At 38.3% G+C, this 19,857-nt stretch overlaps 1 protein-coding gene across 2 annotated transcripts in view; it reads left to right on the plus strand.

Moving 5' to 3' along the window:
- Positions 1–19,857, plus strand: part of LOC126457241 (serine/threonine-protein kinase mTOR) — a 263,986-nt gene that overhangs the window by 21,188 nt on the left and 222,941 nt on the right. For both annotated transcript variants that reach the window (XM_050093384.1, XM_050093385.1), the window contains exon 5: positions 14,933–15,129. In XM_050093384.1, coding sequence (XP_049949341.1) covers positions 14,933–15,129 — 197 coding nt within the window. The remainder of the gene's footprint in view (positions 1–14,932; positions 15,130–19,857) is intronic.

Consider the following 19,857-nt stretch of genomic DNA (forward strand, 5'->3'; position numbering starts at 1 on the left):
CTCTGAGTACCTCTACAATAGAGGTAACTGTACTGTAAGTGCAATCAACAACAAAAACATAACAAGGCTAATGGAATGTAATCAAATTAAATCAGTTGATGCTGAGGGAATAAGAGTAGGAAACAAGACACTTAAAGTAGTAGACGAGTTTTGCTATTTGCGCAGCAAAGTAACTGATGATGGCCAAAGCAGAGAGGATATAAAATGCTCACAGGGAATCACAAGAAAAATGTTTCTGAAGAAGAGAAATTTGTTAACATTGAATATTGACTTAAGTGTTAGGAAGACCTCTCTGAAGCTAATTCTCTGGAGTGTAGCCATCTACAGAAGTGAAAAATGTATTATAAACAGTTTAGACAACAAGAAAAAATGTGGTGCTCCAGAAGACTGCTGATGATTAGATGGGTGGATCATGTAATTAATGAGGGAGGTACTGCATGGAATTGGGGAGACAAGAAATTTGTGTCACAACTTGACTTAAAGAAGGGATTGGCCGTTAGGACACATTCTGAGACATCAAGGGATCACCAATTTAGTATTGGAAGGAAATGTGTGTTTGTGTGTGTGTGTGGGGGGGGGGGGGGGGGTCACTAAAAAAGAGAGGAAAGGAATAGAATAGAAGCTGAATGGGTAGCCTTGAGAAATGAACTAGCGAAGGCAGCAGTGGACCCAACAGGGAAAAAGATGAGGCCCAGTAGAAATCCCAGGATAACACACAATATATTGAATATAACTGATGAAAGGAGAAAATATAAAAATGCAGCAAATGAAGCAGGAAAAAAAGACAGTACAGATGTCTGAAAAATTAAATTGTCAGAAAGTGCAAAGTAGCAAAGCAGGAATGGTGGGATAAGAAACACAAGGCTGTGAAAGCATGAATGGCTAGGAGAATGATAGATGCTACCTGCAGAAAAATTGAAAAGATTCTCTGGAAGAAAGAATAGCACTATTATGAATATAAAGAGCTCTGATGGGAAAACAGTACTAAGCAAAGAAATGAAGGCTGAAGGTTGGAAAGAATATGTAGAGGCTCTGTACAAGTGAAACAAACTCAAATACAATCTTATAGAAAGAGAAGAAGAATTAAGTGTAGATGACATAGGAGATTTGATACTGCAAGAGGAATCTGACAGAGCACTGAAGGACATTGGTGGAATCAAGGGTCCTGAAGTAGACTACATAGACTACATCCTTTCGGAATTATCGAGATACTTAGGACATCCAGTCATGACAGAACTATTGCACCTTCTTATGCAAGATACATGAGACGGGTGAAGTGCTATTGGGTTTTAAGAAGAGCACAGTAAGTTCTGTTTCAAAGAAGGCATGTGCTGACACATGTGCTTATTACCGAATTATGTCATGGTTGCACAAAGTGACTCAAATTATTTATGGAAGAATGGAAAAATGATAGAAGCCAACTGTGAGAAAGATCAGGTTAGGCTCCAGAGAAATTTAGGAAGATGTAAGGTAATTCTGACTGTACAACTAATCTTAGACGATAGACTGACTAAATTCAAACTTTTCTTTATAGCTTTTGTAGATTTAAATAAGAATCAATAGCAAACCAACAACAATAGTTTAAATATACATGCTAATGTCCGAAGCAGAAGAAGTAGAGACAGTGGAAATATACGAGGATACTAAATGTGTAATTCAGAATGTAAAGGGAGATGATAATTTACAGGGTGTATTCGACCCGGGACAACCAGGAGATCCAGGAAAATCCTGGAATTTTTTTCATCCAGGAGAAAACCGGGAAAAAACTGGGATTTTTTTTAGAATTCCAGGAATGTTTTGTTGTTTTAGTTTTCAGTTAAATTTTTGTGATTTTGACTGGCAAGAATCAGTCCTCTAACAAAGGATATTACTGTATACCACTACTGCAGAACAATACTGCACCAATAAAACGTGAACAAGAAAAAAACAAAAATAAAATGTAAATTGCAAAGGAAATGTGCCATATACAACAACAAAACACAGTGTTCATATAAGCGTTTGCCGACAGCAAAATGTGTCAAAGGCCTTAGGAAGCTATGCAGTGCTTCATAACAACAAATTGCCTCCGATGAGCATGATATCACAGCTGTTTACATTAGATTCATTTTAGCAGTTACAAGCAGGCTCACATGCATGCGCAGTTGAGTGGCGTATCAGTAGTACCTTCTCCTGTTTCTGGCTACAGAAATGTGGCTGTTGGCTGTGTAAGGAGTCGCAGCAAGCAGCTAGATGAAATGAGGTAAAATTTTATTGCTGCGCCCAAGCTGCCAGATTCTCACATGTGCAGCGGGCCCGGATCTATGAGGGGGGGTGGGGGCACCAAATTCATATTCTTGAGGAGAAAAAACCTTGTTTCACATCCAGCGCACATTGGTCTATCGATTACTCATATGATTTTGATTTTGATGTGCATCCCTGTTGGTTTTTGAACACACTCTGTAAGCTGATTTCTGAATGAATCATAAGCTGTGTGAGGTAGCTGTGCGGTCTGAGGCAACTTGTCAAGGTTCGCGCGGCTCTCCCGTCGCATCGGAGGTTCGAATCCTCCCTCGGGCATCGGTGTATGTGTTGTCCTTAGTGTAAGTTAGTTTAAGTTAGATTAAGTAGTGTGTAAGCCTAGGGACTGATGACATCAGCAGTTTGGTTCCATAGTTAAAAAAAAAAAATCATAAGTTGATTTTTGAATGCGTGCATAGTGTACGTGATGTCTCTGTCAGGGGAATCCTTGTTGCACCTAGAAATAAACTTTACTGCAGGCAAAAGGGGACCGGGCTATTCAAGCTGAGCGGAGTAAAGCCGAATGAGTGAACCCAAATCGCTGTCTGATTTGTTGTTGATTGGGTTTGGGAATGATCAGTGTTGCTATAATTACTAGGGAAATCCGTAGATTCAGCCGACCAGAGTGGAAATAAATGACTAACAGGAATAACAGGTAAGAAAGATTATCTATTATCTTCTTGGTGTATACAGGAAAATGAAATTTTGTCAGAACACTTTTGGCCAGATTGCTACACTATTAAGAGCCAGTTGTACAGCCGCTTAAGTTCTGTTCTGGAAGTAGTGTGGAAAATGGTTTGTGCGAACATAACAACGCCTAACCGGAGAATAATCAGGGATAACTAAACTGGTGATTCTGGCAGGGTTAGTGAAGTTAACCAGCGAATAAGTTTTGATGAAGGCAGGAATAGTTCCAGAATTAGTCATGACAAGATTGTTTGTTAGAACGAGGAAGGAGAAAAAACAGGGACATAGCACAAATTAGGTAAGAATAAGATTATTCCAAATTTATATAAAAATCTCATACTACTGCTTTTCGATCTCATGCTCGAGAAACTGAAGCATATGAATGAAATGTGAAACTATTTTCTGACATAAAGCTTTTTGCTTGTAGTAGGCCTAATAGGCATTTTATGTTGGTCTTTGTGAATTATATTCTGTCGTGTTATAAAAATGACCATTTGTGCCAAAACAGTCTCGTTTATTTGGTGTGTGTTACAATTTTTGCAGTGTTAGAAAGGCCTATTTTGTTTTATCTAGCAGACAGTGACAAAAAAGACATAATCAAATCGAGAAACCACACCAGTATTTGGTACTATTTGTATTAACAGCTTACGCAGTATTAGACAATGATATTTCGATTTTTGATGTAGCAAAACGTTTGATGAATTTTGATGAGGTAATAGATGCTTTTGCAGAAAGGAAAGCATGTCATGTAAAGCTGTAGCAATATTAGAGACAAAATAATGCTAGGAGGTAACGATTGAAGAAATGTGTACTGTATTGCTTCTCTCTTGTCTTTACTGGTTTTATGTATCCTATATTTAATTTTATGTCACCCAAAACAGAAAGTTATTGGTTAACAGGCAATAGTTCTTGTTCTCCTGATCACAAATAATCCCGTCCAGTATTAATTGCGTTTTTTTTAAAGAGGGGCAGGATGTCAATCCAGGCAACTGGAGCAGGAGAGGCACCACAGGACATTTTAATTTCCGCTGTCCTGAATATAGATTGATGGCATCCAGTACTAAATACACGTTTCAGTTCCACAGAGTGAAATTCAGTGATGTGCAATAGAAGAATGCTGTGTGAAGAGGGGTGGCACTGCACTTTGGCACACTTAAGACCAAATAACATGTCTTACATTTCCTTGAACATGCGAGGGTCATTTGAAAAGTCCATGCAAAGTCCAAGAGATGGCACCACCAGCGCGTATTGAGGTCATGTTTAGTTATTAGCATATTTGGAAAGAACTCACACCAAGTTTCACCCAAATTGCTCTATTTCTTTGTGTTTGGCATTCGTGTGAATCAATAAAGTCGAGTGATTGTCAAAAAATGGAAGAAGAAGAATGTCGTGTGGTGATTAAACATTACTTTATGAAAGGCAAAAAGCATCAGGAGACTAAAGATAAGCTTGATGAACATTACGGTGACTCTGCACCTTCGATTAGATCAGTTTATAAGTTGTTTCAAAATTTTCAGAGGGGCCATATGGGCACAAGTGATTTTTAACGTTCTGGACGCCCTGTGGAGGTTGCAACTCCAGAAATCATTAATAAAATCCATGATATGGTGATGGATGACAGAAGAGTTAAGGTTCGTGAGATTGGTAGTGCTGTGGGCATCTCGGATGAACGGGTATATAATATTTTGCATAAACATTTGGACATGAGAAAGCTATTCGCAAGATGGGTTCTGCGATTGCTCACGCTTGACCAAAAACGGAATCATGTGAAGTGTTACAGGGATTGGTTTGCAGCTGTTCAGGAAGAATCTTCAGGACTGAAAGCGTCGTTTCATCACTGTGGATGAAACATGGATACATTACTATACTCCTGAGACCAAACAACAATCTAAACAATGGGTTACCAAGGGAGAATCTGCACCAAAAAAGGCGAAGACCAGTCCTTCAGCCGGAAAGGTTATGGCGACTGTCTTTTGGGATTTGCAAGGAATAATCCTGATCGACTATCTTGAAAAGGGTAAGGCTATTACAGGTGCATATTATTCATTCGTTATTGGACTGTTTGAAAACCGGGCTGCAAGAAAAACGCCAGAGATTGGACTGCAAAAAAGTCCTTTTCCATCACGACAATGCACCAGCACACACCTCAGCAGTTGTGGTCACAAAATTAATGGAAATAGGATTCCAACTCATTTCACATCCCTCCTATTCTCCAGACTTGGCCCCCTCAGACTACTATTTGTTCCCCAATTTGAAGAATTTGCTGGCAGGACAAAGATTTTATTCAAATGAGGAGGTGATTGCAGCAACTAGTAGCTATTTTGCAGACTAGGACAATTCCTATTATTCAAAAGGGGTCAACAAATTAGAACAGTGTTGGACAAAATTTACCCCAAACATGTAAGTAGTTTTTATTTTTGCATGGACTTTTGAAATGCCTCTCATATATGTTTTATGTATATCAGACCCTTCAGAAGGATGTACACTACAAAATGAAAATATTTTTGAAAATTCGATTTTTTTAAATATTTGACTTCGTATCTCAAACGCTTGAGGGAGGGAACCGAGGTACAGATGGGTGGGGGGGAGGGGGGGGGGGAGTGGGTTGGGTTGCGCCACTGTCTTAGCATTGCCCTGGTTCAGAAGTATCGTAGATCCGAGGCTGATGCGCAGTCTGAGTTATAGTGGGAAAGTGTGTAGTCTCCATGTGACCCGTGTTAACATTTAGTGATTTTGCTTTTTCCTCTTCGTTTATTGCTCACACATCAAATCAAAATAAAATGGATTTCTGTGGCCAGGAGCTATCAAGTGAATTAAAATACATTCACATAAGTATGGAAGGCTAATATATGTTATTAGTTTCAGATTTGATTTTATTTCCACTTCACTGACAGCCACAAATTAATCATCTTGTAGAACAATGAAGCTATTTTTGTCAGTTTGCTAAAGAAATTTGGTTTTTTTAATCTTTAACACTGAGGCAGTCATTGTGTTTGAAACAAAGTGTTTAGTTCGACGCTGTTGGCTAATTTCAACTGCTCACTGCATTTCAAGTGCACGTTTTCGTGTTCTAGCACGTATGGCATTATGCCATAATAAAGAATCAAAAATGAATTAATACAGTACTGGTACTCCAAGAAAATTTACATCCCGAAACCCACACTGAAAAGCTTAATATCAGGTCGAGGCTTACTTCATTGGGAATCTGGACATACGAATGTGCTCTTTAAGTATGCACTTTAAATGTGCCATTTTAGTATGCTTCATGGAATTCTGATGCTCTTGGCTTATCCTCTGATGTCTTTCTTCTTTTATGACATAACATAAGATCTTTTAATGTTTTACACGTACGAACATACAGACTTCCTGTGTCATAGCAGCTGCCAAAGCACAGTGGTGCCTGTTATCTGATGCTCTCTGACGACTACTGAAATGAACCTATTTCTAATAGGTTATGGGAAAATATTGTGAATGGTGGTTTGAAAAGCATTACTTTCAAAGTAAATTTCCTTTTATACAAGTTGAACTATGTGCGAGAATGTACGATGAATTTCTTAAATCACAGAGCGTTTGATGATGAACCATTTAGAAGTATTTTGAGTCCAGAAGATCAGACATTCATGTCATTATTAAGAGCAAATTGATGTAGTGCTACGGGAAGCTCTCTCTCCTCTGAGGTAGCTAATTTATTTGTGGAAAACTTTGAGGACAAGTCACTGGACTCTGCTAAAAATTTTACTGGCGCATTTCTGTGATATATTTTAATTATGAACATTATATGTATACTTTGGGCAGATTCAAGCTGGATTACATCACAGTGAGACAGAGATTATGGAATCAGGTATTGAACTGTAAGGTGTAGCCAGGAACAAGTACAGACTCTGATCACAATAAGTAATGATGAAGAGTAGACTGAAGTGTAAGAGAATCATGCAAAAGAATTAGTGTGTGAAAAAGTGAAATACTCAAGTGTTACAGAATGATGAGATGTATTTGGAGCTCTCTAAAACCGTAGAAAAATTGATTACCAATGTAGGCAGTTCAGTTGAAGAGCAGTGGAAATCTTTAAAAAAAGCAATTGCAAAAGTTGCACAGACAAAAACAGGTACAAGGAAGGCAACTCCCAAGAAACATTGGGTAACAAATTAAATACTTCAGTTGGTCAACAAAAGAAGGAAGTATGAAAATGTTCAGGCAAAGACAAGAATGCAGCACTATGTATCACTTAGGAATGAAATAAATAGGAACTGCTGGGAACACCAGGTGAAATAGCTGCAGGAAAAATGTGACGTTATTGAAAAAGAAATGCTCGTCTGAAAGACTGATTTAGCATACATGAAAGTCAAAGCAGCTGTATTTGATGTTAAAAGCAAAGATCTCAACATTGAGTGCAATGAGAATTCCACTGTTAATCACAGAGGAGAGAGCAGATAAATGGAAAGAGTACATTGGCACCCCCTAATGGGAGGTACTGTATGATGGTGTGACAGAAGTAGAAAAGGGAGTCAGTATGGAAGACACAGAGGACACAGTATTAGAGTCAGAGTTTAATAGGGCTTCGGAAGACTTTTAATAAAATGAATCAGAAAGGTAAATAACATCACTTTGAAATTTCTAAGACCATTTGGAGGAATATCAACCAAACATTATTCAAGTTAGTGTGTCGAATATGTGAGACTATCATCAAACTTTTCGAAACCTACCATCCACACAATACTAAAAAGAACAAGGGCACACAAGTGCAAGAACTATGGCACAATAGGCTTATCAGCTTATAAAAGCAAATTACTAACAATAATAATATACTAAAGAATGGAAAAAAATGTGGGTCTGTTAGATGATCAATTTGACAGGTAAAGGCACCAGAGAGGCAGTTATGATAATATGTTTGGTAATGGAAACAAGACTTATGAAATTTAAGACATGTTTACATGATTTTTTGACCTAAAAGAAAGAACCCTATAATTTAAAATTGTGTAAGATGTTCAAAATTCTGAGAAAAATGGGAGTAAACTATAGGGGACAGTAGGTACTGTACAGTATGTTCAGTAACAAAGAGAAAACAGTAAGAATGGAGAACCAATAATGAAATAAACTGACTAAAAATTGTGCAAGACAGGGATGCAGTCTTTCACGCCTACTGTTCAATGTATACATCAAAGGAGCGTGACAGAAATAAAGAAAAGGTACAAGAGTAAGATTAAAATTTGGAGTGAAAGGATATAATTGATAATGAAACTTCCTGGCAGATTAAAAGTGTGTGCTGGACTGAGACACGAACTCGGGACCTTTGCCTTTCGCATGCAAGTGCTCTACCGACTAAGCTACCCAAGCACGACTCACAACCCATCCTCATAGCTTTACTTCTGCCAGTACCTCATCTCCTACCTTCCATACTTCACAGAAACTCTCCTGTAAAACTTGCAGAACTAACATTCCTGGAGGAAAGGATATTGCCGAGACATGGCTTTGCCACAGCCTGGGGGATGTTTCTGGAATGAAATTTTCACTCTGCAACATAGTGTGCACCGATATAAAACTTCCTGGCAGATTAAAACTGTGTGCTGGACCGAGACTTGAACTCAGGTCGTGAGTCGTGCTTGGGTAGCTCAGTTAGTAGAGCACTTGCCTGCAAGTGGCAAAGGTCCCGATTTCGAGTCTCAGTCTGGCACACAGTTTTAATCTGCCAGGAAGTTTCATATCAGTGCACACTCTGCTGCAGAGTGAAAATTTCATTCTGGATCAATGATAATATTCACTAATGACATTGGTATCCTCAGTAAGAGTAAAGTAGCATTAGAGGACCCGTTGAATAGAATGAACAGTCAAATGAGTGCAGAGTGTGGGTTGAGAGTAAACTGAAGAAAGATAAAAGTATGAGGACTTGGACTGGCAGAAATGTCAGTGATAAACTTAATATCAAAATTTTTGACCACATAGTACACGAAATGAAGAAATTCTGCTACCTTGGAACCAAAAATTCATACGATGGATGGAGTGAAGGGGACATGGAAGGTAGACTAGCACAGGAATTTATGACATTTATGACTGACAAAAATTTACTAGTATCAAATATAAGCCTTAATTTGAGGAAGAAATTTGTAAGATGGATGTTTGTAACACAGCATTGTACGGTAGGGAAACGAGCTAAAAAAAAAAAAAAACTGGAAAAGAAGAGAATTTAAATGTTTTAGATGTGGTGCTGTAGAAGGATGTTGAAAATTAAGTGGACTGATAAGGAATGAAGAGGTTGTCTGCAGAATCAGCAAAGAAAGGAACATATGCAAAATACTGACAACAAGAAAGGTCAGGATGGTAGGACATACATTAAAACTTCAGGGAATAACCTCCAGGGTACTAGAATGGTTTGAAGAGAGTAAAAACTGTTGATTAAAACAGAGATTGGAATGCATCCAACAAATAATTGAGGATGTATGATGCAAGTGCTAGTTTGTGATGAGAAGCTTGCCACAAGATAGGAAATTGTGGCAGTCCACATCAAACCAAACAGAATATTGATGACTCAAATAAAAAAGAAAAATAGAGAGAGCTTTAGATGGTGTTGACTGGGACACACTCTTTGAAATTCTCATTGTAGCTAATATAAGATACATGCAGTGAAAAGTTATCAACCACTTGAACAGAAACCATATTCCACTTGTAAGAGTTAAGGACATGAAAGTGAAGCCATAGTTGAGAAGGGACTAGAACAGTGTTGTACCCTCTCCCCAGTGTTATTCAATCAGTACGATAAACAAGTAATAAAGAAACCAAGGGGAATTTGGAAAGCAAATTAAAGTTGAGTGAGAAATTATATAAACTTTTAAGGAGTACCGATGACATTGTAATTCTGTCAGAGGCAGCAAATGATTTGGAAGTTCAGTTGAAAGGAATGGATACTATCTTGAAAAGAAGTGGTAATATACTAACAAAAGTAAAGCAGGGGTAGTGGGATCCAATCGACTTAAGTCAGCTGATGCTTTGGGAATTAAATTATGTAATGAGTCAATGGGTTTTGCTATTTTGCCAGCAGAATAACTGACAGTGGTCAGAGAAAGATTATATAAAACACATACTGGCAATAACGAGAAAAGCATTTCTAAAAGAGAATGGTATCTTAACATGGTATCTTAATATGAAGTGCAAATTTAAGTGTTGGGAAGTCATTCTTGAAGGTATTTGTCTGGAGGGTAACCTCATACAGAAATGAAACGTTGATGATTAACAGTACAGGCAAGAAGAGAATAGAAGCATTTGAAATGTGTATTACAGATAAATTCTGAAAATGAAATGAGTGGATTAAGTAAGTAATGAGAAGATGCCAAGCCAAATTGGGGAAAAAAGAAATTTGTGACATAACTTGATTGAAAGAAGAGAGGGATTGACACGACACATCCTAAAGTTTCTTAGTTTTGCTAATGATAAGAAGTGTTGGGGGGAGGGGGCGGGGGGGTGTGTGTAAAATTGTAGAGGGAGACCAGGCTAGCATACAGTAAGCTGGTTCAAATGGATGTAGGTTGTGGTAGCTATACAGAGATGAAGAGGCTTGCACAGGATAGACTAATGTGGAGAGCAGCATCAAACCAGTCTTTGAACTGCAACAACAATAACAACAAAAACAAATTAGGATGGATCATAAATAATGTTGACCATAGACTTTCACCAGAAATGTTCCTGGCATTTACCTAGAATGCTGTGTGAAAACTACAGAAAATGCGAATGATGAAGACTTTATTTATGCCTTTTGCATAGTACTACCCTCTTTGTCTTTTGCCTTGTGTCGTATTCCCTTTCTTTTTTACATGTGACTTTTTAATTTTTGTATTGCTTCAGTTATCACTTTTATTCACATAATGTAAACTGGAAAGCATTGGGGAGTGAAAATAACCACTCGCCATAAAGTTCAGGCATTGAGTGGTTGACAGACACACAAATAATACTGAACTCATTGAGAAGTTTCCAGGCAATGTATTTTCTTGGATGGAAAATACACACACACACACACACACACACACACATATTTCAGTCTTGTTTATTTGCCACCCAGCTGTGCAGAGCTAAAATATTTATATTGAGCCATGAGTGAAGTATTCATTTCAGAAGTAAAATAGTTCAAAGCCATTTGTCCACGCACTCAATGTGCAGTTGGACATTGAAACGGGGGATGATAGAGAGAAGACTGAAACACTAAATTGATTTTTCCGAAACTGTCTCACCAAGGGAAGTTGTACTGCAGTTCCTCCTTTCAGTTGTTGCACCAACACCAAAATAATAGATATGAAAATAAGTGATCATGGTAAAGAAAAATCAACTGAAATCACTTAACAGGGGAAAGGTGTCTAGATCTGATGTGGCAACTATATTATACATTATGCAAACAAACTGTCTTTTCTTCTTGGAAGCTGCAGGAGTGAAATGTGCACAGGTCGTTTGTGTTTTCAAGAAAAGTTGTCACAGGGATGCAGACAACTATAGGCATACATCGCTGATGTCAGTGTATTGTAGAATTTAGAAGCAAGATTTATGCTGGTGTGTTATGACCAGATTTTAAACTGTAAGACATTTCCAGGGGCAGATGTGGACTCTGATCATACTTTATCTGGCTATGAACTGTAGGTTAAGACTGTGGAATTTGCAAAATGGTAGGAAATTGAGAAGATAGGACCTGGATAAGTTGGAAGAGAGAGAGATTGTTGAGAGTTTCAAAGGGAGTCTTAGGCAACTTTTAACTGAACAGGGGAAAGTAATACAGTAGAAGGCGAGTGGGTAACTTTGAGAGATGAAATAGTGAAGGCAGGAGAAGATCAAATCAGTAAAAAGACAAAGCCTGATATAATTTGTTGGATATCACAGAAGATATTGAATGTAACTGATGAAAGGTGAGAATATAAAAGTGTAACAAATAAAGCCAGCAAATAGGAATACAAACGTCAAAAAAATGAGATTGACAGAAGCTGCAAAATGGACAAGGAATAATGGCTAGGGAACAAATGTAAGTCTATAGAAGCATGTATAGACTAGGGATAACACATACAGGAAAATTAGAGAGACCTGTGGAAAATGGAGAATAAGCTGTATAAATGTGAAGATCTCAGATCGAAAGCCAGTACTAAGCAATGATGGGAAAGCTGAAAGTTGGAAGGAATCTACTTGGAGGGCAATATTTTAGAATGAGAATAGGAAGTAGATGTAGATGAGATGGGAGGTATGATACTGCAGAAGAATTTGACAGAGCACTGAAAGACCTAAGTCAAAACAAGGCCCTTGAAGTAGATACATTCTGCGAAATTGCTGATATCCATGGGAGAGGCAACCATGATAGAACTACTCCACCTGGTGTGCAAGATGCATCAGAGAGAGATATACTCTCAAACTTCAAGAAGAATGTAATAATTCCACTTCCAAATAAAACAGATGCCAACAGGTGTGAATATTTTTGCACTACCAGTTTAATAAGTCATAGTCGCAAAATATTGACACATTACAGAAGAATGAAAGAAACTGGTAGAAGCTGACCTTAAGGAAGATCAGTTTTGGTTCCATAGAAATATTGGTAACAAGTGAGCAATACTGACCTTACAACTTAGAAAATAGGTTAAAGAAAGGCAAACCTGTGTTCATAGCATTTCTAGGCCTAGAGACAGTTTTTGACAGTGTTGGCTGGAATACACTCTTTGAAATTCTGAAGGTAGCAGGGGTAAAATGCAGAGAGCAAAAGGTTATGTTCAAATTATACAGAAACCAGATTGCAGTTATAAGACTCAAAGGACATGAATGGGAAGCAGTGGTTGAGAAGGCAGTGAGACAGAACTGTAGCCTATCCACAATGTTGTTCAGTCTGTACATGAGCAAACAGTAAAGGAAGCCAAAGAAAAATTTGGAGAAGGAATTAATGTCCAGGGAGGAGAAATAAAAACTTGGAGGTTTGCCAGTTTGTAACTCTGCCAGTGAGAGCAAAGGACTTCGAAGTGCAGTTGAATGGGATGGACAGCGTCTTGAAAGTAGGATACAAGATGAACACTAACAAAAGAAAAACAAGGGTAACTGAATGTAGTCAAATCAGGCAGTGCTGAGGGAATTACATTTGGAAATGCACGTGGAAAGTCATAGATGAGTTTATCTATGTGGGCAGTAAAATAACTGATGTTGGACGAAGCAGAGGGGATGCAAAATGTAGACTGGCAGCGGCAAGAAAAACATTTCTGAAAAAGAGAAGTTTGTTAACATGTAATGTAAATTTAAATGTTAGGTAATCTTTTCTGGCGGCATTTATCTGGAGTGTAGCACAATTGTGGTACAAAAGAATGCTGAAGATGAGATGGTTATATAACGTAACTTCTGAGGAAGTACTGAATAGAATTGGGTAGAATAGAAATTTGTGGCATAACTTGACTGAAACAATGGATCAGTAGATAGGACACAGTCTGAGTCATCAAGGAATCATCAGTTTAGTTTTGGAGGGAAGTATGGGGGTGTAAAAATTGCAGATCAAGGCCAAGAGACAGATACAATAAGCAGGTCCAAAGGGATATGGGTTGCAGTAGTTACTCAAAGATGAAGAGGCTTACACTGGGTGGAGTAGCATAGAGAGCTGCATCAAAACAGTATTTGGACTGGAGACAACAGCAATGGCATTATAATGTTTCTGAAGGTCTAAAATCTCATCTGTAGGAATCGATGTGAATACAACAAACAACATTTATGTGAAACTTAGCTCGCTCTGTTTGTCCGTGAGAGTCAGTAGGCAGTAGAGAGTTCTGGATCAGTTGATGCCTTATCTTCTGGAAGACATTAAACCAGTTCTTGAGCATTGTTCATCAGTCTGTCATCCTTAATAAGTAGGATTAATAGGAAAGAGAGAGATGATCCAAAGAAGAATAGTGTGTTTTGTCACAGATTTATTTAGTAAGTGTGAATGCACCTCTGAGTTGCTCATACAACCCCAGTGACAGACACTACAAGAGAGGCATGTTGCATCACAATGTGGATTGCTAATAAAATTCTGATAGATAGCTTCCTACCATGTAAGTCTAGTAAAAAGACCATGAAGATAAAATTATGTGATCTCTCAGATTTTCTCAGTATGATTGATTACTGGTGTTCTGCTAGGTGTTCAGCCAAACTGTTATTCCCATTTTATGCACAATATGTTGACAACTGAGTCAGTTTTTTTCCTTCAAGTGCTGCGAAAAATGGTGTTATGTGCACTTGCTGCCTGGACTCCAACCAAGCAGTGAACTGTTGACTGTTTGATGCCACTGTTTATAGTCAGTTTTGACTCTCAACATCTGCTACATCCTTTGATGCTTTTTTACTTATGACTTATTTATCTTGACATGGGATTAGGAAGGTTAGCATACTGAGAAGACAACCTTTCTTGTGGCACAGCTTATCCAACTTGTGTACATTGTGGAACATCTGCCTGTAGAGTGAAGTGATGTGATCTCTCAGATTTTCTGGGCGTGATTGATTAATGGTATGCTTCCAGTGAGTACACGTAACAGCACAACTTGAAGAAGACAACAGGTGGAATGTCAAAATATGGTGGCTAAGGTGGGAACAACAATTCGGCTTAACATCTGGAAGCATACCATTAAGATAAAAATAGAGAGATTCAAGGCCAAATGGAGGCTTACCAACAGTACCGTGCACCATTTGTAACTGGAACAGGAAGGTTGGAAATGACGGTGGTACCCAAGTTACCGTCCGCAACACGCCATAATAAAGATTGAAGAGTATAGATATAAGTTACCAGTTTATCTTAGGTTGTCTCATACATGAGATTTCGTTGTGTCAGCCTGAGTTCTCTCATAACTGTGAACCCAAAGATAAAGCTTTGGGTTTTTCTCTGTTACTGTAAACTTCTAGTGACTTACTATATACAACCTTATTTTCCTGATGCATCAGTGTGTAATTTTTAAATGTATCTCCAATGAGCTGTTGTGATACACATGTCTTAAATTTGCAGGTTTTAGTACTGAGGGAACTGGCTGTTTCTATGCCAACATACTTCTTTCAACAAGTTCAGCAATTCTTTGATCTCATCTTTAATGCTATTCGTGATTCAAAAGCAGTTATTCGCGAAGGGGCTGTAGAGGCACTCAGGGCTGCACTTGTCGTGACAACACAGCGTGAAACAGCTAAACAAACCCAGAAACCATTGTGGTAAGTTATCAGTTATGTTCAATTGATGTATCAACTAATTAAATCAATTTTTATGTGTGACTGTGGCTCCAGTTGTTTTTGGTGGTGTCCAAATGTGGGACGCCATGCTACATAACAAATTAAAACATGCTTCTCGCCCCACATTACCTACTGTCTCTCTGCCTCTGTGTGTGTGTGTGTGTGTGTGTGTGTGTGTGTGTGCTCCTGTAAGCTGCATCATACATATATAAAATGTTCTGATTCATACATGGAAACCAGTGAAGTCTTTCAGTTCTATGGAATGTTCTCTCTCTCTCTCTCTCTCTCTCTCTCTCTCTCTCTCTCTCTCTCTCTCTCTCTCACACACACACACACACACACACACACACACACACACACACACACAATGTATTACAGTGTTATTTAAGTTATGTAAGGTAGTAAAGAATTTATGTGGAAACATTGTGTCAGAAGTGTTCTACTCTAAAATTGGAGACTAAAAATATAAGGATAAGTAACATGTACAGTGATAATGCCATTCACATGTATAAAACCGACAGTTGTACAATTTGTAACATGTAACATTCCCGACAATTTATGTACTCCAGTAACCCGTACTGTAAGGGACGTACACGACAGGTAAATGTATGTCACATTATTCATGTAATGCTTTGACTTTAAGAACACATGCAAATAAATAACGGACCATACACTCGTAACTGACAGTAGGTCAGCACTGTATTGTGTACTTTCTTTTAAGAAATTGTCTTAGGATGATACTTACTACACAGTTTTCAGGCATTACCACACAAACAAACAAAGTATAGTACAGCACAGTAAATCTTGTGGCTGCTGTGCTACTTGTGATAGAAACAACTTAGTGGGACAGGTCATCCAGTGACAATTGCCACAAAATAAAAGAAATAGACCATAGCTCATTGCACAGCAACAGTTGCACAAGGAAACTTCACAGAGTGACAATTTCAGCCCAGTGTGCCACCTTCCACCTGACATGATTAGAATTGTGTAACTTTGTTAGAGTAGATCATCTATTGTGGCATTAGCTTAACAAGTTTCAGTTTTACATAAATCTAGTAAACAGATCAAAACTACCTGTTCTGTTGCTCAGTGGTCACATTGCAACAAAAACAAAAGATGACAGACAAAGTCACAATACTTAAGTCCATCTTCCGAAACTGTTTCATAGTGGAAGATCATAATGTGGTTCCTGTAGGGTCTTGTACCAAGGAAGCAAGGAAGAGGATTTTGTTATGGGTGGCCGGATCCTCTTTCTACAACACAAATGCACATGTGGATTAATACAGTTCTTTATTTACATGAACTTAATTGGAATAAAGTCCATGTGTTGTGGTACAGGCTCATCAGCAATAGCCCTCTTGCAGACAATATCGGTAATCTTGCTATTACAAACTTTAGTCCCAAGTCTGGTTGCTATCCACTGTTGTAGCCTGAGATGAACTGCACCCGCTCTGCAATCAAACTGACAGACACCAAACTGAAGTGTGAGTTAGTTAGGCTCTCCGGTCAGTGGTGGTGGCCTAAATACTTGCTGTCGAGAGGGCGTTGGTAACATGTTGCTTGTCAGTGTGTCTATGGCCTCTCTCATGATAGGCAAGCTTGATCCAGTGCCTACTATTGATCTTTGCACTACATCTTTGCCGACTGGTATGCTTACGCCAGCACAGTTCCTCCTTTCAATATTCACACTAATGCCGAAATGGCAGTTTTTGACAAGTGGTCTCAAAGTAAATAAACTAAAACCACTTAATAGTGGAAAGGCATCTGAAGTGAGTGAGAAACCTGTTAGACTCTACAGAGACTGAGTGGTAGAATTTGTTTCCCTTCTAGTAGCAGTTTATCATCGGTTGTTGTAGGAACGAAGGCTACCATTCAGTTTGAAAAAAATGCACAAGGCTTTCCCATTTTAATTAAAGGTAATAAGGTGGAAGTGCATAAGTATAGGCTTATATTGCTGATGTCAGTCTGTGTAGAATTGTAGAACAGGTTTTATGCCCACACATTATGATGTTTTTGAGGAACAGTAGTCTCCATTATAAAAATCAACATGGTTTCTGCAAGCAGAGATCTTACAAAGTTCTGTTCATCCATGAGATCCAAGAGTGACATAGACAGTTGTGCCTTATTTGATGCCATATTCCTTGACTACGGGAAGACATTCAGTACAGTTCAGCACAGTTGTTTACAAAATACAAGTTTACCAAGTGTCGGACAAGATTTGGGGCTGGATTCAGGATTTTCTTGTGGACAGAATTTAACATGTCATTGTTGACTAAACAAATTGAAAAGAGGTACAAGTAGTTTCAGGAGTACCCAGAGGAAATATGATGGAGCCATTACTGTTTACAATGCATATAAATGGTATAGTGGGTAAGACTGGAAGCACCAAGAGGCTTTTCGTAGATGATGTATTTGTCTGTAGGAGGGTAGCAACACCAAAAGACTGTATCGAAGCCTTACAGAGGATTGATGATTGATGCAGGGACTGGCAATTGAAACTCAATGTAAATCAACATAATGCATTGTGCACAAATAGATCCACTACTATTCTATTAAACTGTTGCAACAAATAACTGAAAACAGGAACTACCACAAAATATCTAGGAGTAAATGTCCAGAGTAACCTAAAGTGGAACAACCACATAAAGCAAATTTTAAGAGAATCAGATGCCAGCTTGAGACTGACTGGAAGACTCTTATAGCAATGTAAATATCCATTAAAGAAGATGTTTACTGAATTGGATTAATTGACGAAGCAGAGAAGATTGAATGAAGAGAAGCACATTCATCACAATGTCATTCAGGTGTTACAGAGATGCTCAGAAACTCTAGTGACATATGCTACAAGAGAGGCATTGTACAACACGAAAACGTTTACTGTTGAAATGCTGGGGGAGTATGTTCCGGGAAAAGTCAGGGAGCACATTACTCCCTCCCACATGTGCTTCATAAAATAACCTCAGCAAGAAAATCAGAGAAATTAGAACAAGTATGGAGTTTTACAATCTATCAATCAGTCACTCTTTCTACACACCATTTGTGAACGGAACTGGGAAGAGGAAGAAAGGTAATGCTGCCAGAAAGACCCTATGTCACATACCCTTAGAAGGCCTGTGGAGTGTAGATATAGAAGTAGATTGTGATTTCCAAGGATGTTTATTAATGCTGTCCTTTTTTACATAGTTTTGTGATTGTAAAAGTAATATAAAAAGGAGACAGGATTATTTCTTTACTTCCTCTTAGTTTTCTCAGTACTGTTCTATGTTCATTCCAATAATTTCAATGTTGGGTCCATGAATATCTGTGTAACACTCTCTTATACATATCTTGTACTTATAGTTGTACATATTCTTTCTTGATAATTTTCTATCATTGCTGCTTTCCATTTTTAACCACCCCCAACCTGTGCCTCCACTCTGTCCCCCTCCCCTCCCAGGAAGTAAGGAACTAACACCTCCAAAAGCTGCAATACCAGCTCCATGTACTGGCCCTGTTGAGTCATTCAATACTGACCATCCTCCGTATCATCTTCTGCCAATGGCGTCATTCAGTCATTCAGATGTGGTATGGAGGAACAAGGAGCCAGCATCTCTCTCTCCCTGCCATTGTCAGTTTACCAGACCTTGGCACTGCTACGTGTCACTGAAGCAGCTCATCAGTTGGCATCATGAGGCTGAGTGCATCCCGTTCTAGCTCTCCTACTGCGAAAGAATCCCTTGCAGCCATGGAAATTGAACTCTAATCCACCTCCTCTAACACTCAGTTACACTGACTATATAGCTATTGGAGTGGTCAAAAACTACGATAGTGTCATACATATTTACGTTTGTGTGTTGCAGCTCTGGGAATTGAACTCAAGTCCTCCACATAACACTTAGGTACACTTGCCATTTAACTACTGAGGTGGACAAAACTTACAATAGTGTCATCTATATTTATACGCGTCTATTGACAGTACAGTGTACTCTCGGTTATCCACAGTAATTGGGGATTTGAAACCCATGCATAATGAAATTCCATGAATAACCTGCAGTTGAAGTACACATTAATGTAAGATTAATTACAATGTCATAATTAAACTCACTTAACTAATGTTTATAATAAATTCTACTTTATTCATCATATTATTTGTGAAAATGCAGTACTTACGAAGAATAGAGTGCAAGCCAATTTCACTTTACACTACACTTCTTTGAAACAAAATATTCTTGAATTAGGTTATGCCTCAGTAAGGTAGCTTGTCTTTTACACATTGCAGTATAAATCTAATGCAACATTGGCTTGTCAGAAAGGGGAGCATCTTCATGCTGTTGCAGGTAGTCCAGTAACCCTTTGGTCCATTGAAGTGCTGATGCATAATTGATTACTGCTTCTGGAATTAGGAGAATGTTCTCATCTATGTCACTGTCAGTCACCTTGTACTCGCTGAACAATAGCACTGTCACTAATATCTCATGACCTGGTTCTGTGCAGTCCATGTCAAACTAATGAGAATTATTTTTGTTATCGACAGTTTCGCACCCTAGAGTACTTTTTAAAACAGCAGCTAACATTTCTAATGAGCTATCTTCTTTGTCACTGAAATCACTGATTTCATCAAATTTGGGATTAATATTTATCCACGACTTGATTGTTTTACCTTATGCCACGCCTTTGACATTTCATAAATTGCATCTAGCATGTTCAGTTGTTTCCAAAATCTTTGAATAT

Source organism: Schistocerca serialis, chromosome 2 (genome assembly GCF_023864345.2).
Source record: "Schistocerca serialis cubense isolate TAMUIC-IGC-003099 chromosome 2, iqSchSeri2.2, whole genome shotgun sequence".
In the NCBI taxonomy this organism is placed as follows: domain Eukaryota; kingdom Metazoa; phylum Arthropoda; class Insecta; order Orthoptera; family Acrididae; genus Schistocerca; species Schistocerca serialis.